General features: G+C 44.8%; 2 protein-coding genes across 2 annotated transcripts; both read left to right on the top strand.

The window, feature by feature from the left end:
- Window positions 1-1,424: 1,424 nt before the first annotated feature.
- On the top strand, window positions 1,425-7,126 carry LOC109775828 (enoyl-[acyl-carrier-protein] reductase [NADH] 2, chloroplastic). The gene is made up of 13 exons (XM_020334527.4): window positions 1,425-1,584; window positions 2,015-2,293; window positions 4,341-4,450; window positions 4,564-4,619; window positions 4,723-4,807; window positions 4,890-4,937; window positions 5,045-5,119; window positions 5,232-5,343; window positions 5,944-5,995; window positions 6,074-6,125; window positions 6,216-6,273; window positions 6,489-6,587; window positions 6,691-7,126. Exons 2-13 carry the CDS (start codon window positions 2,047-2,049, stop codon window positions 6,819-6,821), a joined length of 1,125 nt encoding a protein of 374 aa, XP_020190116.1. The 5' UTR covers window positions 1,425-1,584; window positions 2,015-2,046; the 3' UTR covers window positions 6,822-7,126.
- Window positions 7,127-14,602: 7,476 nt separating this feature from the next.
- LOC109775827 (18 kDa seed maturation protein-like) lies at window positions 14,603-15,354 on the top strand. Its single transcript, XM_020334526.4, has one exon. It carries the CDS (start codon window positions 14,708-14,710, stop codon window positions 15,146-15,148), a length of 441 nt encoding a protein of 146 aa, XP_020190115.1. The 5' UTR covers window positions 14,603-14,707; the 3' UTR covers window positions 15,149-15,354.
- Window positions 15,355-15,630: the final 276 nt, after the last annotated feature.

Genomic DNA, 15,630 nt, shown 5'->3' on the forward strand with positions numbered 1-15,630 from the left:
GCGTCTAAGGTCGATGGTAACAGGAGACGGGGGACACGACATTTACCCAGGTTCGGGCCCTCTCTATGGAGGTAATACCCTACTTCCTGCTTGATTGATCTTGATGAATATGAATATTACAAGAGTTGATCTACCTCGAGATCGTAATGGCTAAAAACCCTAAGAGTCTAGCCTGTATGACTATGAATATGATTCTGCCTTTCTACGGACTAAACCCTCCGGTTTATATAGACACCGGAGGGGGCTAGGGTTGTACAAAGTCGGTTACAGAGAAAGGAATCTTCATATCAGAACGCCAAGCTTGCCTTCCACGCCAAGGAGAGTCCCATTCGGACACGGGAGATAGTCTTGTATCTTCACAGCCCATCAGTCCGGTCCACGTACCATAGTTCGGACGCCCGAGGACCCCTTAATCCAGGACTCCCTCATCCCCCTCCATGCCCCAAGCAGCGACTCAGTTTGCCTGGAGCCTAGTGTCGTCAATGTATGTATAGACGGACTGGACCGAGCTTGTCAAAATTATAGGCCCCACTAAAACAGCCACTATGATTTATGGACACACCACCTATTTTTTGGTAAGGTCTATAATTTTAAAAGATAGGCTAAGGGTACCTTTGATTCGAAGGATTTTTATAGAAATTTTGGAGGATTAGAATCGTTAGGAAATTTTTGGTGTTGATTGTTATTTTTGTTACTATTTTTTATAGGATTTCTACCATCCACTCAAACTACTTTGAAAGAATTCCTTTTTTCCTGTGATGCGATCAAACAACTAAAATCTCGTAGGAATGAGATAAGCATGGCATCCTAGTCCGATGTTTCTTTTTATTCCTATGTTTTTCAAATCATGTGAATCAAAGAGGCCCTAATGATTTTGGTAAGGCAAAGATAGACTAATGATTTTGTTTGAACTGAAGATATCAAAGATGCCCTGATGATTTTGGTAAGGGCAGAGACCAATGCATAGCCCTAGGGTGATGCCCCGTAGGCCATGAAGGGTCAGATGTCAGAAAAAATAGGTTCGGATGAAGCAGTGGGATCCTCTGCAGGAGGCGGGTGTTCGGGAGAAAAAGTGTAATCCAGTGCATAAAGCTGAAAAGGTTGAAGTGGAGAGTAGAGATGCATGTGTAGTGTGAGTTTTTATTTTCTATTCTTTGATGAGACCCACTAGTGATAGCTTGTATTGGGAAAAATCAATATAAATGGATCAACTACTTTTTGTGGTGGAACATCTGTATTCGTATGACACCGTTGTACATGCCCTAAGACAAAGATAGGCTTCCTTAAAAAAAAAGAGAGACAAAGATAGGCTAATAATATTGTTTGAACTGAAGATAGGCTAATGATTTTGGTAACGCGCCGAACGCTCAGCTGGCCTGTGCCTAGGTTGCTCAGCCAACCCAAACGAAAACCCATCCCTCGGTCCCATCGAAACCCTCACCACCTCCGCTCGGCCTGTTTGTTCACCTCCCTCCCCACCCCCACCGCAGCACAATCCTCGCAGCCGCACTCCGCCCCTCGTGCTCTCCGCCTCAGATCCCCAGCCTCCGCCCGGCGCCCTCGCCGCATTGCCATTCCCCCGAGGTAAGAACCTTCTCCACGAGGCCGAATCCAACAGCTCGAGGGTTCGTGCCATCCCATTTTCTCTAAATTTGCGGCGCGGCGCTTCCCCATCGCGGCCGGATTTACAATACTGTTTTTGCGCGCGGCCAGAATGGGGGGAGACTGGGTTTCGAGTCTCTGTCGAGATTCTTTTCTCAGGCACGCAGGAGGAAGTAGACGTTGCCATCCTAGCAGAAAATTTGAAATTTATGCACCATTGACCTTAAGATTACCGAAGTTCCCACGCTTCACGGTGCAGAGACAACACTCTCACCAAACCGAACATGGGACTGTGGGTCTACTTAACTTAGGATTCACGACTCGAAACTCTCACCACAAGTTTGTTCCCCAGATGCTCTGTCTGCAGTATTAGTTCATGCGTGACATTATCTTTCACTTATTCTCGTTGCAGTCGACACCTGCTGTGTTTCCACATAAACTACGATGGGTGCATCTGCAGCTACTGGCATGCAGATGGTGGCGGCGCGCCCTTGCATCCCGGCTTGCCAGCGAATGCTTGGGTCGAGATCTGTAGTTTCTGCATTCGGAAGGGCGCTCAGCACCAGAACTGGCTTTGCAAGCTGTGTTAAAACCGCATCAGCAGGACCGCTCATTTCTGTAACTCGCAAGAGCTTTGCTGTCAGGGCGATGTCTCAGGGAGCTGTCCAGGGCCTCCCCATTGATCTCAGAGGTAAGCTACAAGAAGTGACAATTTGACAAATGGCTATTGCTGTACTTTGGGTTAATGTATCTTCCTTAATTGTTTGTTCTTGCAATTTTGGTGCCATTCTGTTTATTATGCAGCACTACTATATGCTTCAGTTAGTGGTTCTGCAATAACACTTAAATCTGTCATGTGTCTATGCAATATTATACACTGAGCAAGATCCAGTTCAAATGTAGGTGAAAATGTGTACCGTGTGTTGCCCTTAGAACCACTACAAATATATTTTCCGCTCAAAAGTGCACCAGAAATATATTATATAAAATGTCTTTGTCTCCCTCAAGAACTGCGGAAGTTCAATCAATATTGCGTCAGCTAAGGTGGCCTGCTGGGAACTTGAGTTAACACGGATCTCACAGGACTTCCAAATTTAGGGGATGTTTGGTTTGTGCTAACTTTGCCAAAGGTTGCCACACCTAAGGTTAGGCAAGTTTGACCAACTTAGGCGAGTGTTTGGTTCAAGCCACATCTTAGGCAAGCCACACTAGGGCCCCACAGGGCATACACACAAAAAGTATGGCAAGATTCCCTTAGGCTTGCCAACTTGTGGCTCTCGGGGGCTGTTTGGTTTTAGGCCTTGCATTGCCACACTTTGCCACACATTTTTGCCAAGCTTGCCTAAGATTAGTTCATCAAAATGAGAGCCACAAGTTGGCAAGCCTAAGGGAATCTTGCCACACTTTTTGTGTGTATGCCATGTGGGGCCCTAGTGTGGCTTGCCTAAGATGTGGCTTGAACCAAACACTCACCTAAGTTGGTCAAACTTGCCTAACCTTAGGTGTGGCAACCTTTGGCAAAGTTTCACAAACCAAACATCCCGTCATTTTGATGAACTAATCTTAGGCAAGCTTGGCAAAAATGTGTGGCAAAGTGTGGAATGCAAGGCCTAAAACCAAACAGCCCCTTAGTATGTGAAAAATATGAAAAAGGAATGCTGAGATAATTCAAATGAAATCCCACAGGAATCTAAAGACGATCACTTCAATGAAATGACACTATGAAGCAAATCAGCATATCTCGAACATGAAGATTAAAACATACCATTCAAAACTGTTTAGCTACAATGTTACATACATACAGTCTGAATTAAGCTTTGCTTGTCCTGGGAGACAAAACTTCCAAATATTCTGTCAAAGAAAACAGTTAAACAAATTAGGTGATGCCATAAAACCTTTCTTCGCCACATTGAGCCTAATTATTGTAAATCCCAAGTCCTTACATTACTCTAGTGGTGCTGCCTTGGTCATGGGTATGATTCCCGGATTTATGGACAAGCTGGGCACAACCTTGCAATGAAGCAGCTTCATGCTTTCCCTTCAGAATATTTTTCACCACAGGTCTCTAATTTGCACCACTGTTTCATCGAGTGTCCTTTTTCATTGTGTGGATCCCCATGTCTGTCTAGAGGTGTTCATTTTGACAATTTGGTCCTTCTGTTCCACTTTTGAGCGACTCATTAATGAGCTCATGAGAATGCTTATATGGATAGCATAGTAGTACAGTCGTAGACATGTTTACAATTTTCCATACATGCATTGGTTCTGCCTGAAATTATGATTAAAACACTTTGGAGAGCTAGTCGCAAGGAGCTGGTCTCCAATTTAATGCTTTCTAGTTTGTGTAGATCTAGACCAAAAGGCAGTGACCTCTCTCTTATGTTCTATGCCTGGTAGCAAACTTAAGGGATAGGGATGTCACTATACCATCTTTGTTGCTTAGTTCGCAAAAGAAAAAACCCAAGAATTTTAAGTTTCCACTGGATTGGGTCAAGTTGTATAGATTCTAAAAAAAAATGCGATGAGAAATTCAACAATGGATTCATTTTGTTAGTTGCAAGAATATGTGTCTTATTACTGTTAAGGTAAATTGATTAGGCTAATTTCTTTATTAGCACTTCACTTCCAGTTTTTTGAGTTATACAATTTGGGAGCCATAAACCAATACTACTGATTTTTTTTGGAGATGATCTGACCCAAGTTCTGTAAATTGACTAGTTCATGTGCCATTGTTTCAGGTAAAAGAGCATTTATTGCTGGAGTCGCTGACGATAATGGTTATGGCTGGGCAATAGCCAAGGCTCTTGCTGCAGCTGGTGCTGAAATTCTTGTTGGTACATGGGTGCCTGTAAGTTGATCTCTTTCATGGTTCTAAAAAAAGTTGACCTCTTTCATGAAATTTATTCATTTGTTGTAATGGATATTCTGTTGAACAATCTTACGTACCATCTGCATTTGCAGGCACTGAACATATTTGAGACAAGCTTGAGACGTGGAAAGTTTGATGAATCACGGAAGTACGCTCATCTAGTTCTTCTACCCCAGTTTTGTTTGTCCACTTCAGTGTTCGTTGCTGGATCTATTGTCCTATGTCTGGTGTTTGATAAGCACTTGATGCAGGCTGCCTGATGGATCCCTTATGGAGATTACTAAAGTCTATCCACTGGATGCAGTTTTTGACTCCCTGGAGGATGTTCCTGAAGATGTAATGCTCATAAGTCATCATTTGGGATATTCTCCTTGTCTGTTACAATTCTGGCTGTTGACTCTTTCTTTTCTGGGTGTAGGTCAAAGCAAATAAGAGGTACGCGGGGTCCTCAAAATGGACTGTGAAGGTAAGTTACAGCATGCCTCTTAAACTCATACTGGCGATCTACTCAATAACTATGCTGCATAAATCTTTTTATCCAAGACCTAATTCCTGCATACTTTCATCTGATAGGAAGTTGCTGAAACTGTGAAGGATGATTTCGGCAGCATTGATATCCTTGTGCATTCTCTTGCCAATGGTCCTGAGGTGAAGCCTCTCATGCACATACAAACATACCCATGCATGCCTTCGCCGTCACCATCATCTCACCACTATTGTTAGCATTTATCTTTTAGTTAACCTCCATTTCACTTCAAAGGTAACAAAGCCCTTGCTGGAGACATCAAGAAGTGGCTACCTTGCTGCAGTTTCAGCATCTAGTTACTCGTTCATCTCTTTACTTCAGCACTTCCTTCCCATCATGAATCCAGGTAATAATCCCTACTAATATGCTTTGTCTGTTCTTTTCTTGTTTTGATGGTGTTTTCTTTTGTTGTTGTGCTACCATCTGAATTCTATTTGGCAAGCTTACCGGTATTTTATCTGGTACACTTGCTTTCTGGTTGGGTTTACTGTTGGATAAAGTACAGATGTCAATGTGAATCCGCATGACGCTCTTTATGAGTGATGTGCCGTGCTAAGTGATCACCCGTAAACGAGGGGTACAGCACATGGCATTTTCCAGAAACAATGATAAGGCAGCAATATATTTGGTTGTATCAAGAACATGCCATACAAACAATATAATGGGTCAATCTGTCTAGTGTTTATTTCGTATCATGTTCTGGGTAACTCCATTAAACAAATAGGATAGGCTTGCTTAAAAATATTATGACATCTCTGTAGCTGTGTGGCATATGCATTGCTGTGGTAAATAGTGATGGTCTATCAAACATGCCTATGGCAAGCTTGTTCAGTGGACATATTTCTGTTAGTCAGATGGAAACTATTTGTTCTCACTATGTATTTTTTTCAATATTTAATGAGAGGCGGCCCAGCTTACTGTGTTTTGTAATTTCAATATTTAATAGGAGGTGCTAGTATCTCTTTGACATACATTGCTTCGGAAAGGACAATCCCTGGGTAAATCTTCTTCTAGTGATTTCACGGCTATGAAGTGAATCATTTGTACTTATGATCTATTTGGTGGTTGCTTTGTAGCTATGGCGGTGGCATGAGTTCAGCAAAGGCAGCACTTGAGAGTGATACAAGAGTATGTGCTTCTTCGTGACACGACCCACTATGATGTCCAACAGTGCTTTGGTTTGTGTATATTGATTTCAAAGCCATTTTTTCTATGTAGGTTCTTGCTTTTGAAGCAGGCCGAAAGGGCAAAATCAGAGTGAACACTATATCAGCAGGTATCTTCTTTGTAAAGAAAGTAAACAAGTTCCTCTTTTCAGGAAATCTTTTGGCATAAAGTTTACGTTAGAAAACATCATCTGTGTACTAAATTAACTGATATAGTTTTCTTTAGCATCTAGCTTTAACAACTCAGCAGCAGTTCCATTATGCCTGTGCTTTCAGTATCATCATCATTCATGCGCGTTGAATTTATCCTTCCTTATTTCCTTAGGTCCATTGGGGAGCAGAGCTGCAAAGGCTATTGGATTCATCGAGAAGATGATCGAGTACTCCTATGTTAATGCACCATTGCAGAAGGAACTCTTGGCAGGTTAAAATTGCCGCTTTTCCCTCTTGCCACCACTCTTTCTCCGCCACTCTTGGTGCATCCCTTTCTTCTACAAGTGATTTATAAACCGTTGTGTGTTCAACAGAGGAAGTGGGGAACGCAGCAGCATTCTTGGTGTCTCCGTTGGCATCTGCAATCACTGGTTCAACTGTTTATGTCGACAATGGACTCAACACGATGGCGCTCGCGGTTGACAGTCCTACTTTGTCTACATAAGCATTCTCCTGAACGGGGTGTAGTGAGTTCGAGTGGTCTGTCACTGGTCCTCTCCAAAACTAGGCTGTTCGTGTAGTTTGAGATGAATTTGTGAGAGAGATGGTAGTAGCTTGAGGATAGAAAGTTGCTGAAGCATGGATGATTGTGTGCCGTGCTTTGGCTACTCCGGACTACAAGTTGTCATGAAGAAATAGAAGTATGATAGCGCAATACATTGGTCTGTTATATCATGTTGTGCCTTGGATTTGGAAGAGGAGACAAAAGAAGAAAGTGAAATTGAATAAAAGTATTGCATTTTGGCGATATATCTATTTTGCATCGTTTTAAAACTAAACAGTTTGGGGCCTCTTTGATACAAAGGATTTCATTTCTTTTGAGGATCGAAATCCTTGGGATTTTTTCCGCATGCTCTGCGTTTGCAAAGACCGCCTGCATCATCTTCGTTTCATGTCCTTGTCGGATGACTCAACATAGTACCTGTATATATATATTTCATGTCCGTATCCATTGCTTTAAAGAAGGTATAATTTTTTTAGCGGTAAATATAGTAGGGGCAAATGGTACCTGCGCGGCGGATAAACAAGAGGTGTGGACCGGTGACGAAAGACAAGTAGCGTGGAGGCCGAGTGTAGCGGTGGAGGTAGCTGAGGTCGTGGAGTTTCGGAAAGGGCTTGGCGGGCGGCCGGGTGGTAGAGCAGTGACGTTGACGAGAGAGAAAGCAGATGCGGAGAAAAAAAAAGATTAAGATTGGATTCAGACAGGATTTTGTGTGGTGTTTAAATGGGCTGGGATATGGGAGTCCTAATGGCTTCCCATAAAGCCTCACCGATTTGCTTTTGGTTTACGGGAAACGGACATCCGGATTGATCGACGGACCGATCTGGAATGCTGCATAAGGTTAGTTTGGTCTGGACGCTCGCTGATGGTTCGAGACTTCGAGTGTCCGCTGTCTTGATTGCCTAAACTTCGGCATAGCTATATCAGGCCTCTTCCAATGCAGTGGTGCTTACATAAGGCGCTAAGCACATTCAAAAGGTTAGCAACCAAAACCCCCAATGCATAGGTGCTTAATTTGTTGCAGCTAAGCATCCTTCATTTAATGATTTAGCAACTAAAATTCTTCACGCATTGGTGGGCTTATTTCGTTTAAGTGTTTTGTCTTGGTTCGCACGCTTGGCATTGTTTCTTTCTGGGGTCACCACACTTATCTCTCTCATATTAATTATCTTACCACATCAGATTTTTCGTCTACGTGACAGCCTTAACACATGTACAAGGTGGAGCATTGAGAGGGACCTGAGTGGTTCAGATGCTTGCTACGCGTAAGCAAATCTCTACTCCTAATGGAGCAGTTGGTAGTCTCCGTTCCGGGTTTATTTTCGTCCCACCATTTTCGTCCGGTTTTTTTTCGTCCTCACTCCCACCTCTGACTTATCCACCAGAAACCGAAAAAACCTCCTCGTGAGGCCCCAACCCGCACCCATCCACGTACCAAAAAAATAGACCTACGAAGGTTAACCAACGAAAAAAGACCTACCAAGATTAACCAGCGAAAAAAACCTAATGGAGGAGTTGGTAGTCCGGTACGGTTTATTTTCAACACTTTCCTAATGACAAAAGATCACGGATCTAACTTTCCTAGCTTAGCCAAATCAACGAATCTCTTTCATAAATGCAATTTGCTTTAGGAAACAAATAATAGATTCTTTCCTACCTTAGACAAATCAACGGATCTCTTCCATTAATGCAATTTGCTTTAGGAAACAAATAATAGATTCTTTCCGACCTTAACCAAATCAGTGAATTTCTCTCATTAATGCAATTTGCTTTAGGAAATAAATAATAGATTTTGAGGAAACAAATAATGGATTTAAAGAAATTCATAAGTAAACCATCTCTACTACTTATTAAAGAAGAAAACATGTACATCGCTAAGTGTACCCAGCCTAACGTACACATAACAACATAGCTCAATTATAACCACACGATCAGAATCACTTAATTTAATCCAACCGTTAAGATTATACTAATCCAGAGCCAAAAACGCGCTTAGCAATTTACCTGGGCGGACGAAAACTCTGCCGTACTAAACATTCCGTGGGCCCCGCGTCGACCCCGGTACATCGTTTCCTAATCCAAGGAAAGGAAAACACAATCCGATATCGAAAGATCCCTGAATGCAGGTGAGCGACGCGGTCAACACGGGGAGGCGGCGGCATCTCGAGGGAACGGTGATGGCCAAGTTGTGGGCTCCGGCGGGGCTGCTGTGGATCTGGCGGATGGCAGCAGGATCGGGTCGACGACGGACGACTCCGGCGAGAGTCGGAGGGACGACGACGGCGGCTGAGCTCCTCCATGGCCTGCTGCGGTTCCAGGGAGAACAGAAGGAAGGGAGGGGAGCAAGGGCACGGCCAGCATGCTCTCACCTCTCTTACCTCCATGCCGCCGTCGACACGACCCCCGAGCCTAGACCACGACCCATGCGACGGGACCCCGCTGATGCCGGCGGCGGTGCCGGGCTCCATGATCTATTCGACTTCATGTGTCGATTCATCAAGTCCGCACCAGCACTCCGCCGGGCCCCTCAGTGGGATCGGCGTCCGTATCAGCTCCTGCCTCTGCAAGTCAAGGGGTAGGCTGCTCGATCGCATCTCCAAGAGTCCCTCGCCGCCACAATGCCTGCAGTCGCGGACGGCCGTACCTGTCGACGGGAGCGGCTGAGCAGGGGACATCCCGCCGATCCGATGGCGAAAGGGCGAGATAATGGGCAAGTCTACCTCGGGTTGAATCTGGACACCAGCGAGCTCCTTGCAGTAAACCAGGTGCTGGACTTTTGCGATTTGTTTATCAGGTTTGCACTGTGTGGATCACGCCGGTCCGGCTCTCACCCCTCTCCGACCTCCATGCCGCAGTTGGGCGCTCCTCCGAAACAAGATTATCGCGTCCAGGTATACAGTCCGTCACAAAACTCTCCCGTGCAGTGGGCGTACAGAAGGTACCTTCCTCTCCTGATTTTGTATATGGCAGTGTAGTACTATGTGGTTAACTGAAAACGAAGAGTAAGCAAATTAGTTCCTATCAGAACAACTGTAGCCGGCATCGCCGCCGTCGCTTATGGAGCTCCACACCATTCCCCAATTGTACGAGAGCATGTTCAATCTTTGCCATTCTATACTATGTGCAAATGGTCAACTCTTTTCCAAACAAGAAGATATGAGGATTAGGCATATATGCCCCATAAGGTAGCTATATTCATGTGTTGTAGTGTGGATTATGGTCACGCTCTGTCTTGGACTGCAGATAGCTAGGTTAACAAAATGGATACTCTGCATATTTTCTGAATTTTTAGTAAGGTCTACATGAATAAGGTATGCAGTAGTTCTGACTTGGGGCACTGGTTAATTCTTCACATGCAGGAACGTGGAGAGATGGTGGGCTCCAAGCCCATGGTGATTTTATTGTGCTTGCAGCTTGAGATGTACTTGGTCCAAATGAAAATCATCATTTTGAAGGGTTAGTAGATGATGCTCAATGCCATAAACCTGCACCGATCGTCACTCATGTCATCTCATAGAAGTCTATTGAATTTTAATTAACTTTTGCTGTATGCTATCCATGATGTAAGTGGAGATAGGAAGTTCCAAAAAAATCCTGCACAATGGGGACGCGCACCAATGATTTGACAGGATAAGATGTTTGTGAAGTATGAAAAATTATGACCTAAGCAAAACTTTTATTTACATATATTCATACATACTTTGAATTTTAGAAACATGCATTGCACGTATATAGTTAGATCTTAATTTTCTTTATTATTCAAAATGCTTGTACCCACTAGATTTCATTTTTTTACCTTGAAGGAGTATTATATTACTATTATTTGGAATCCACCTTGATCCTCCACTTCTATTTTTCCTAGGCAACTTCGCATGGAATTAGGATCACTTAGGGCTTGTTTGGGACTGCTCCGCTTCACTAAAATCAGTTTCACTCCACCAAATTCACTTTAGAGCAGTTTCATACAGAAGTTATGCATACCAAAGAGAATGTTCGGCTTCCATGTAGCTCCAGCTTCAAGAATGGAAAATTTGGTGAAAAGGAAATATTTGATTGGATGAGAGGGGAGAAACGAAGGGGTATCCACTTACTGGTGGCAGTGGTGGGTAATTCCCCCCCAACTCCAGCTTCTAGAGTTTTTTGAAGCACCCCTTCAAGAGCTTCATAAAAAACTGGGAGTTGTACCCCAGATTCTAGTTTTTTTGTGGAGCGGCATATCGTGGAGCTACCCTGTTTGGCTAATGTTTTCTGAAGCGTAGCTGAATTTGAAGAAGCAGAGCAGTCCCAAACAGGCTCTTAATAAGGTTCTGGTTTCTTTTTCAAATTCACTTTCTTTATGCATGAACCTATTATAGATTTGTTGGTGTTGATTTGCAGTAAGAGCAAATGTAATATTGTTCTCATCAATTTCTTTCATAGCATGTGTAATGCGTTATAATATAAGTTTCATTGGATTGGAAAAGGTGATAAACATGCAACCATTCTTACTCGATGATATGAATACTTCAGGAGCAATAGTGGCATTTGTTTGCACATTAGTATTCCATTATGTAGTAAAGGATATGGTCTGGTAGTCATTCTTTATCGTTATAGTTATTGTCAAATGGTGGAATATTGCCGCCTAGCAGCTCTGGTTCATGCGTGTGTGAAAAACAATGTAAAATCATTTTTGTTGCTGTAGAATCTCATGAGTCGTATGAAAAAGAAGGCTAGGATATTTATATTTTTTAATTGTTCAGCTGCTTGTGTTACAGATTTGGGCATACCTTTTGTTTGAGATAAATTTGGGCATAAATTGTCACAAATAAATGGGTGGCGTTGGGTCAAGGTTCAGGAACCCAGGGGCATCATGCTTCTTTTGAGCCACATGGGGAGAATTACATCCATGTATTAGAAAAACTAGGTGCCCGCTTAAACAGAAAAATACAACTCTTGCTGACCGGGAGCTTCATGGTAGTGGCTAGAATTTAATCAGAGATCCATGTACAGGTTGATTGTTATGAAACCATGCGATGGAATCTTGATGTTGACAATGTCCAGAAATCTGATTCGTCAGAGACAAAATCCAACCTTAATTCCCCCATTCAGATCATGAAATATTGGGGTTAACAGTTTGCGATGTAAGATGGGTTGAGATCTGCTATACATTAACTTTCTTTTGTTCAAATGTTTTCTTTTGTTTTGAAACCTTAATGTTTTCTGTTGTGGGGTGACAATGTCCGGGTTTATGCTAACAAGCAAGAAAAAATTTACATGCAATGAGTTCCCAATCTTGAAATATTGAAGCATATCTTGGAACGACGGAGTTCCCAATCTTCATGGTAGATGATGGGACACTGGATGCTGAAGTTGCTTATTGTCTCGCGTAGAACAATAGCATGTCCTTATTTTTTGCTATGTTTTGCCCATGTTGATTACGATGGCATTGTTTTGAACATTCTATCTGTGTTGATAAAAAAGGAGATGATTTGGTATGCCCTCCTTGCAGAGGATCGAGCCTGGTCGGTTGGTTCTTGGTTGGGTGTTGTTGAGACGATCCAAGCCACCAGCAATTCGAGCTTGTCTTCATGGTGTGTAATTATATTTAGGTAGACAAAATCCCCTGATGATAGCCCAAAAAGAAGATTCGGCGTGACATGGAGATAAAGTGTTGCGTGCGGCAGGAAAGAGACAAACATATTCAGAAATCCAAACCACCAGGATGACAGTTGCGAGATGGCGATTGGATGGTGCTGACACATCTTGCTAGCGAGGAGGCTGTTTGCCGAAATTGGACTTTGGATTGTTATAAAATTTCAGTTTAGACCAATTCTTGTTAAACATAACATGTTATTGTGACAACTATTATGAAAAAAATTGATTTAGATAATCAAAATGATGAAGAAATTCCTAAACTTACGTGCGTTGCACGTGCACCCTTTCCAATTTGAAGGGCTGCTTATCGGTTTTAAATCTTGAAGTTTGCACGGTCACTAATATGACCATGCTATTTTAGAGTGATAACCTTCATTTCAGGCAGTAATGAAACTTGAAATGCCAGTTGACTAACAGTAATAAACACCAAGAATACTAGTTGATGTTAATGGAAATTATGATTAGCGATGATTCATTTTATGCTCTGGTGGAACGGGTCAAGCCGGTTTGCGCGGTGAGTATTGTCCGTTACTTATTTTCATACTAACTATATATATTGTTTGTGCAGGATGGATATGAGTTGAGAAAATAGTTTTTATTATACTTGCTAAAACATCGTGGGAATGAAGTTAAAGACAACTTTCCGTATATTGTGAAAGAATTTCTTAAGCGTATAACCTAGATATTAATAATTTTATAATAGATGTTTAGTTGGAACTCCATTAAGTTTGTTACAAGGACATGCCGTTAATTTTTTCTTTTGGCAATTTACATTGCAAAAATGTACTTTAATTATTAAATAATTGTGTATGTGTTATATTGTCTGTACATATGAAATTTAACATGCATTATCTTTATATAACTCTTGCAAACTATTTCAAGAGCCCGTGGCAACGCACGGGCATTGTACTAGTACTAGTATTGTCCAGCATTTCTTTACTGCAAATACCAGTAAGGCTACTAGTCGATGATTGAGAAAGAAGTTGGCCTAAGAGCAACTCCACTCGTTCGGGCCCCAGCGCAGCGGCCGGCGGTATTTCAGACCTTCGCCCGACGCTTTTTAGGCCCTGGGGGCGATCTAGGTCCCAGCCACGCCCCAGAGGCCGACCCCAAGACGTTTAAATTCAAACCTGACATTTCCCGCTACCCAAAAAAAGCCACAAGTCCGGCGATCACCATGCCACAGTTCGGCGATCCGACGCTTTGCTGGTTCCAGGGAGAGCGTGCGGGCCGTGGCCGCTGGGCGGATTCATCATCCCCGCGCGAGACGCCTCTGCTTGTTCCTCCACGCGATCTGCCTGCTCCGCCACGGCCGCCGCCGCCCCCGCCCTGTCCCAGGCCTTCTTGGCGTTGAGCCTGTTCTGCCGGTCGGTGGTACAGCCTCCCGGCGCTGAACCTCTGCCTTCCAGTCGGCGTTTGACATGCCCGGGGGCTTGGACGGCGGTGCCCTCTGCTTCGGCTGGGTGGCGTTGGCATCGGTAGGGGCCCGAGGGGCCGTGTACTTCTTCGGCGGCATGATGGCCGGATGAAGGGGAGAGGGAGGAGAATGGCGGGAGAAGGGGGAAATGGAGGGAAACGAAGGGGGAAAAGCAGGGGGATCGGCGGGAAAAGGGCCTTCTCTCGCCGACAGAGCGGACCCACGAGCCTTTTCGCTTCAGGCGGCGCTCCCAGGCGACCTCCGGGGGCTTGGGTTCGACTCGGGTTCGCCAGCTATTATTTTGGCCCGACGATAAATGAGATCATGGGACGCGACTGGACCGATTTTTGGGCACCGGCGTTAAAAAATAGTCTGAGAAGAGGTTGTCGGGGGCGCGGCTGGAGATGCTCTAAGTTGAAGCTTCTCGTCCTCCTAACCAAAACGAGCCAACTCAAAGAAAACGAAAAATAATCGAGTTGCTGTTACTTTGAGGAATTGATTCGGGTTCTAGAGGACACGCGTGGAGTGCCACAGGCGCCGGCAGCAGCTTCTCCGTCCGAGTACACGTGCCCCTCGCCGACCTGCCGACCTGGGACACGTCCCCCCGTCGGCGGTACGCATCAGCGCTTCACATTCATCCACATATATATATACTCTACGGAGTACGTAGTTACCAGCGTAGAACCGCATCGAAGTGAAGACAAGAAACACAAGAGATCGACCGACACCGAGCCACAGGAGACCGTGTAGGTTTGATTTTAGCGAGCCAAAGGGAGGGATGCAGGGCGGGAAGAGCTCGAGCGCGGTGGGCGCGGCCAAAGAGGCGGTGGCGAACGTGGGCGCGTCGGCGTGGGCGGGCAAGGAGAAGACCAAGGCCGTGGTGCAGGAGACGGTGAACAAGGCCAAGGCGCACGACCCGGCGGCCAAGGCGGAGGCGGAGGCCAGGAAGCAGGAGCGGATCCACGAGGTGGAGGCCGCCAAGCGGGACGCCATGCGCCACAACGCCGCCGCCAAGGAGCACGCCACCGCCGCGTCCTACCACCCCACCCCCGGCTCCGCCGTCGATGCCCGCGACGTGGAGGTGGAGGGCGCGGCCGCCCCGCGCGCGGGGAGCAGCGACGACGGCTACCTGCCGGTGTCGGGGGCGGGGCACGCGGTGGGCGAGGGCGGCGGTCACCAGCTGCCCGTGCGTGGCACGGCCGGCGGCCACTCCGCGTGATGACGGGACTCCATCCGATGTGTTTTGCATGTGACTGGCTTGGCAAATAGCTAGTGTAGTACCTTGTGTGTTTGTTACCGCTCTTATATTTTTTTAGCTCTGAAGAGCTGTGCTTATTATGTTGTGATTCGTGAAATGAGTTTTTTTTTCGAGTGGAAGTGTGAAATGAGTCGCTATATAACGGAGATCCCTCTGGTTCTGAATTCTGATGGACATGTTGCAACTTGGGTATCTGAGTTCCACATGAGCTTCAAATTTGTGACAAAATCTTTGTATCTCGTATGAATCATGCTCTTCAAAATTTTCATCTAGAAAGAGCAGCAGTATTGTAAAGTCAATTCGTTAGTACTCCCTCCGTAAATGCGTTTAAATCACTAACAGAGTGTTGGATGTGGGATTCCGGCAAACCCTTAAGGATGCGCGCGAAGTCTTTCCCTCCTACCGATCCACGCCCTAATCTCGCGGACGAACTCAACAAACTC

Source organism: Aegilops tauschii, chromosome 5, assembly GCF_002575655.3.
Source record: "Aegilops tauschii subsp. strangulata cultivar AL8/78 chromosome 5, Aet v6.0, whole genome shotgun sequence".
NCBI classification, from domain to species: domain Eukaryota; kingdom Viridiplantae; phylum Streptophyta; class Magnoliopsida; order Poales; family Poaceae; genus Aegilops; species Aegilops tauschii.

Bases quoted from the DNA above. Each gene is read 5' to 3' on its own strand.
- LOC109775828 (XM_020334527.4), top strand. From the start codon at position 2,047: ATGGGTGCATCTGCAGCTACTGGCATGCAGATGGTGGCGGCGCGCCCT. The intron at 4,620-4,722 runs GTACGCTCATCT...CACTTGATGCAG, and splicing joins AAGTTTGATGAATCACGGAA to GCTGCCTGATGGATCCCTTA. The intron at 6,274-6,488 runs GTATCTTCTTTG...TTATTTCCTTAG, and splicing joins AGTGAACACTATATCAGCAG to GTCCATTGGGGAGCAGAGCT.
- LOC109775827 (XM_020334526.4), top strand. From the start codon at position 14,708: ATGCAGGGCGGGAAGAGCTCGAGCGCGGTGGGCGCGGCCAAAGAGGCG.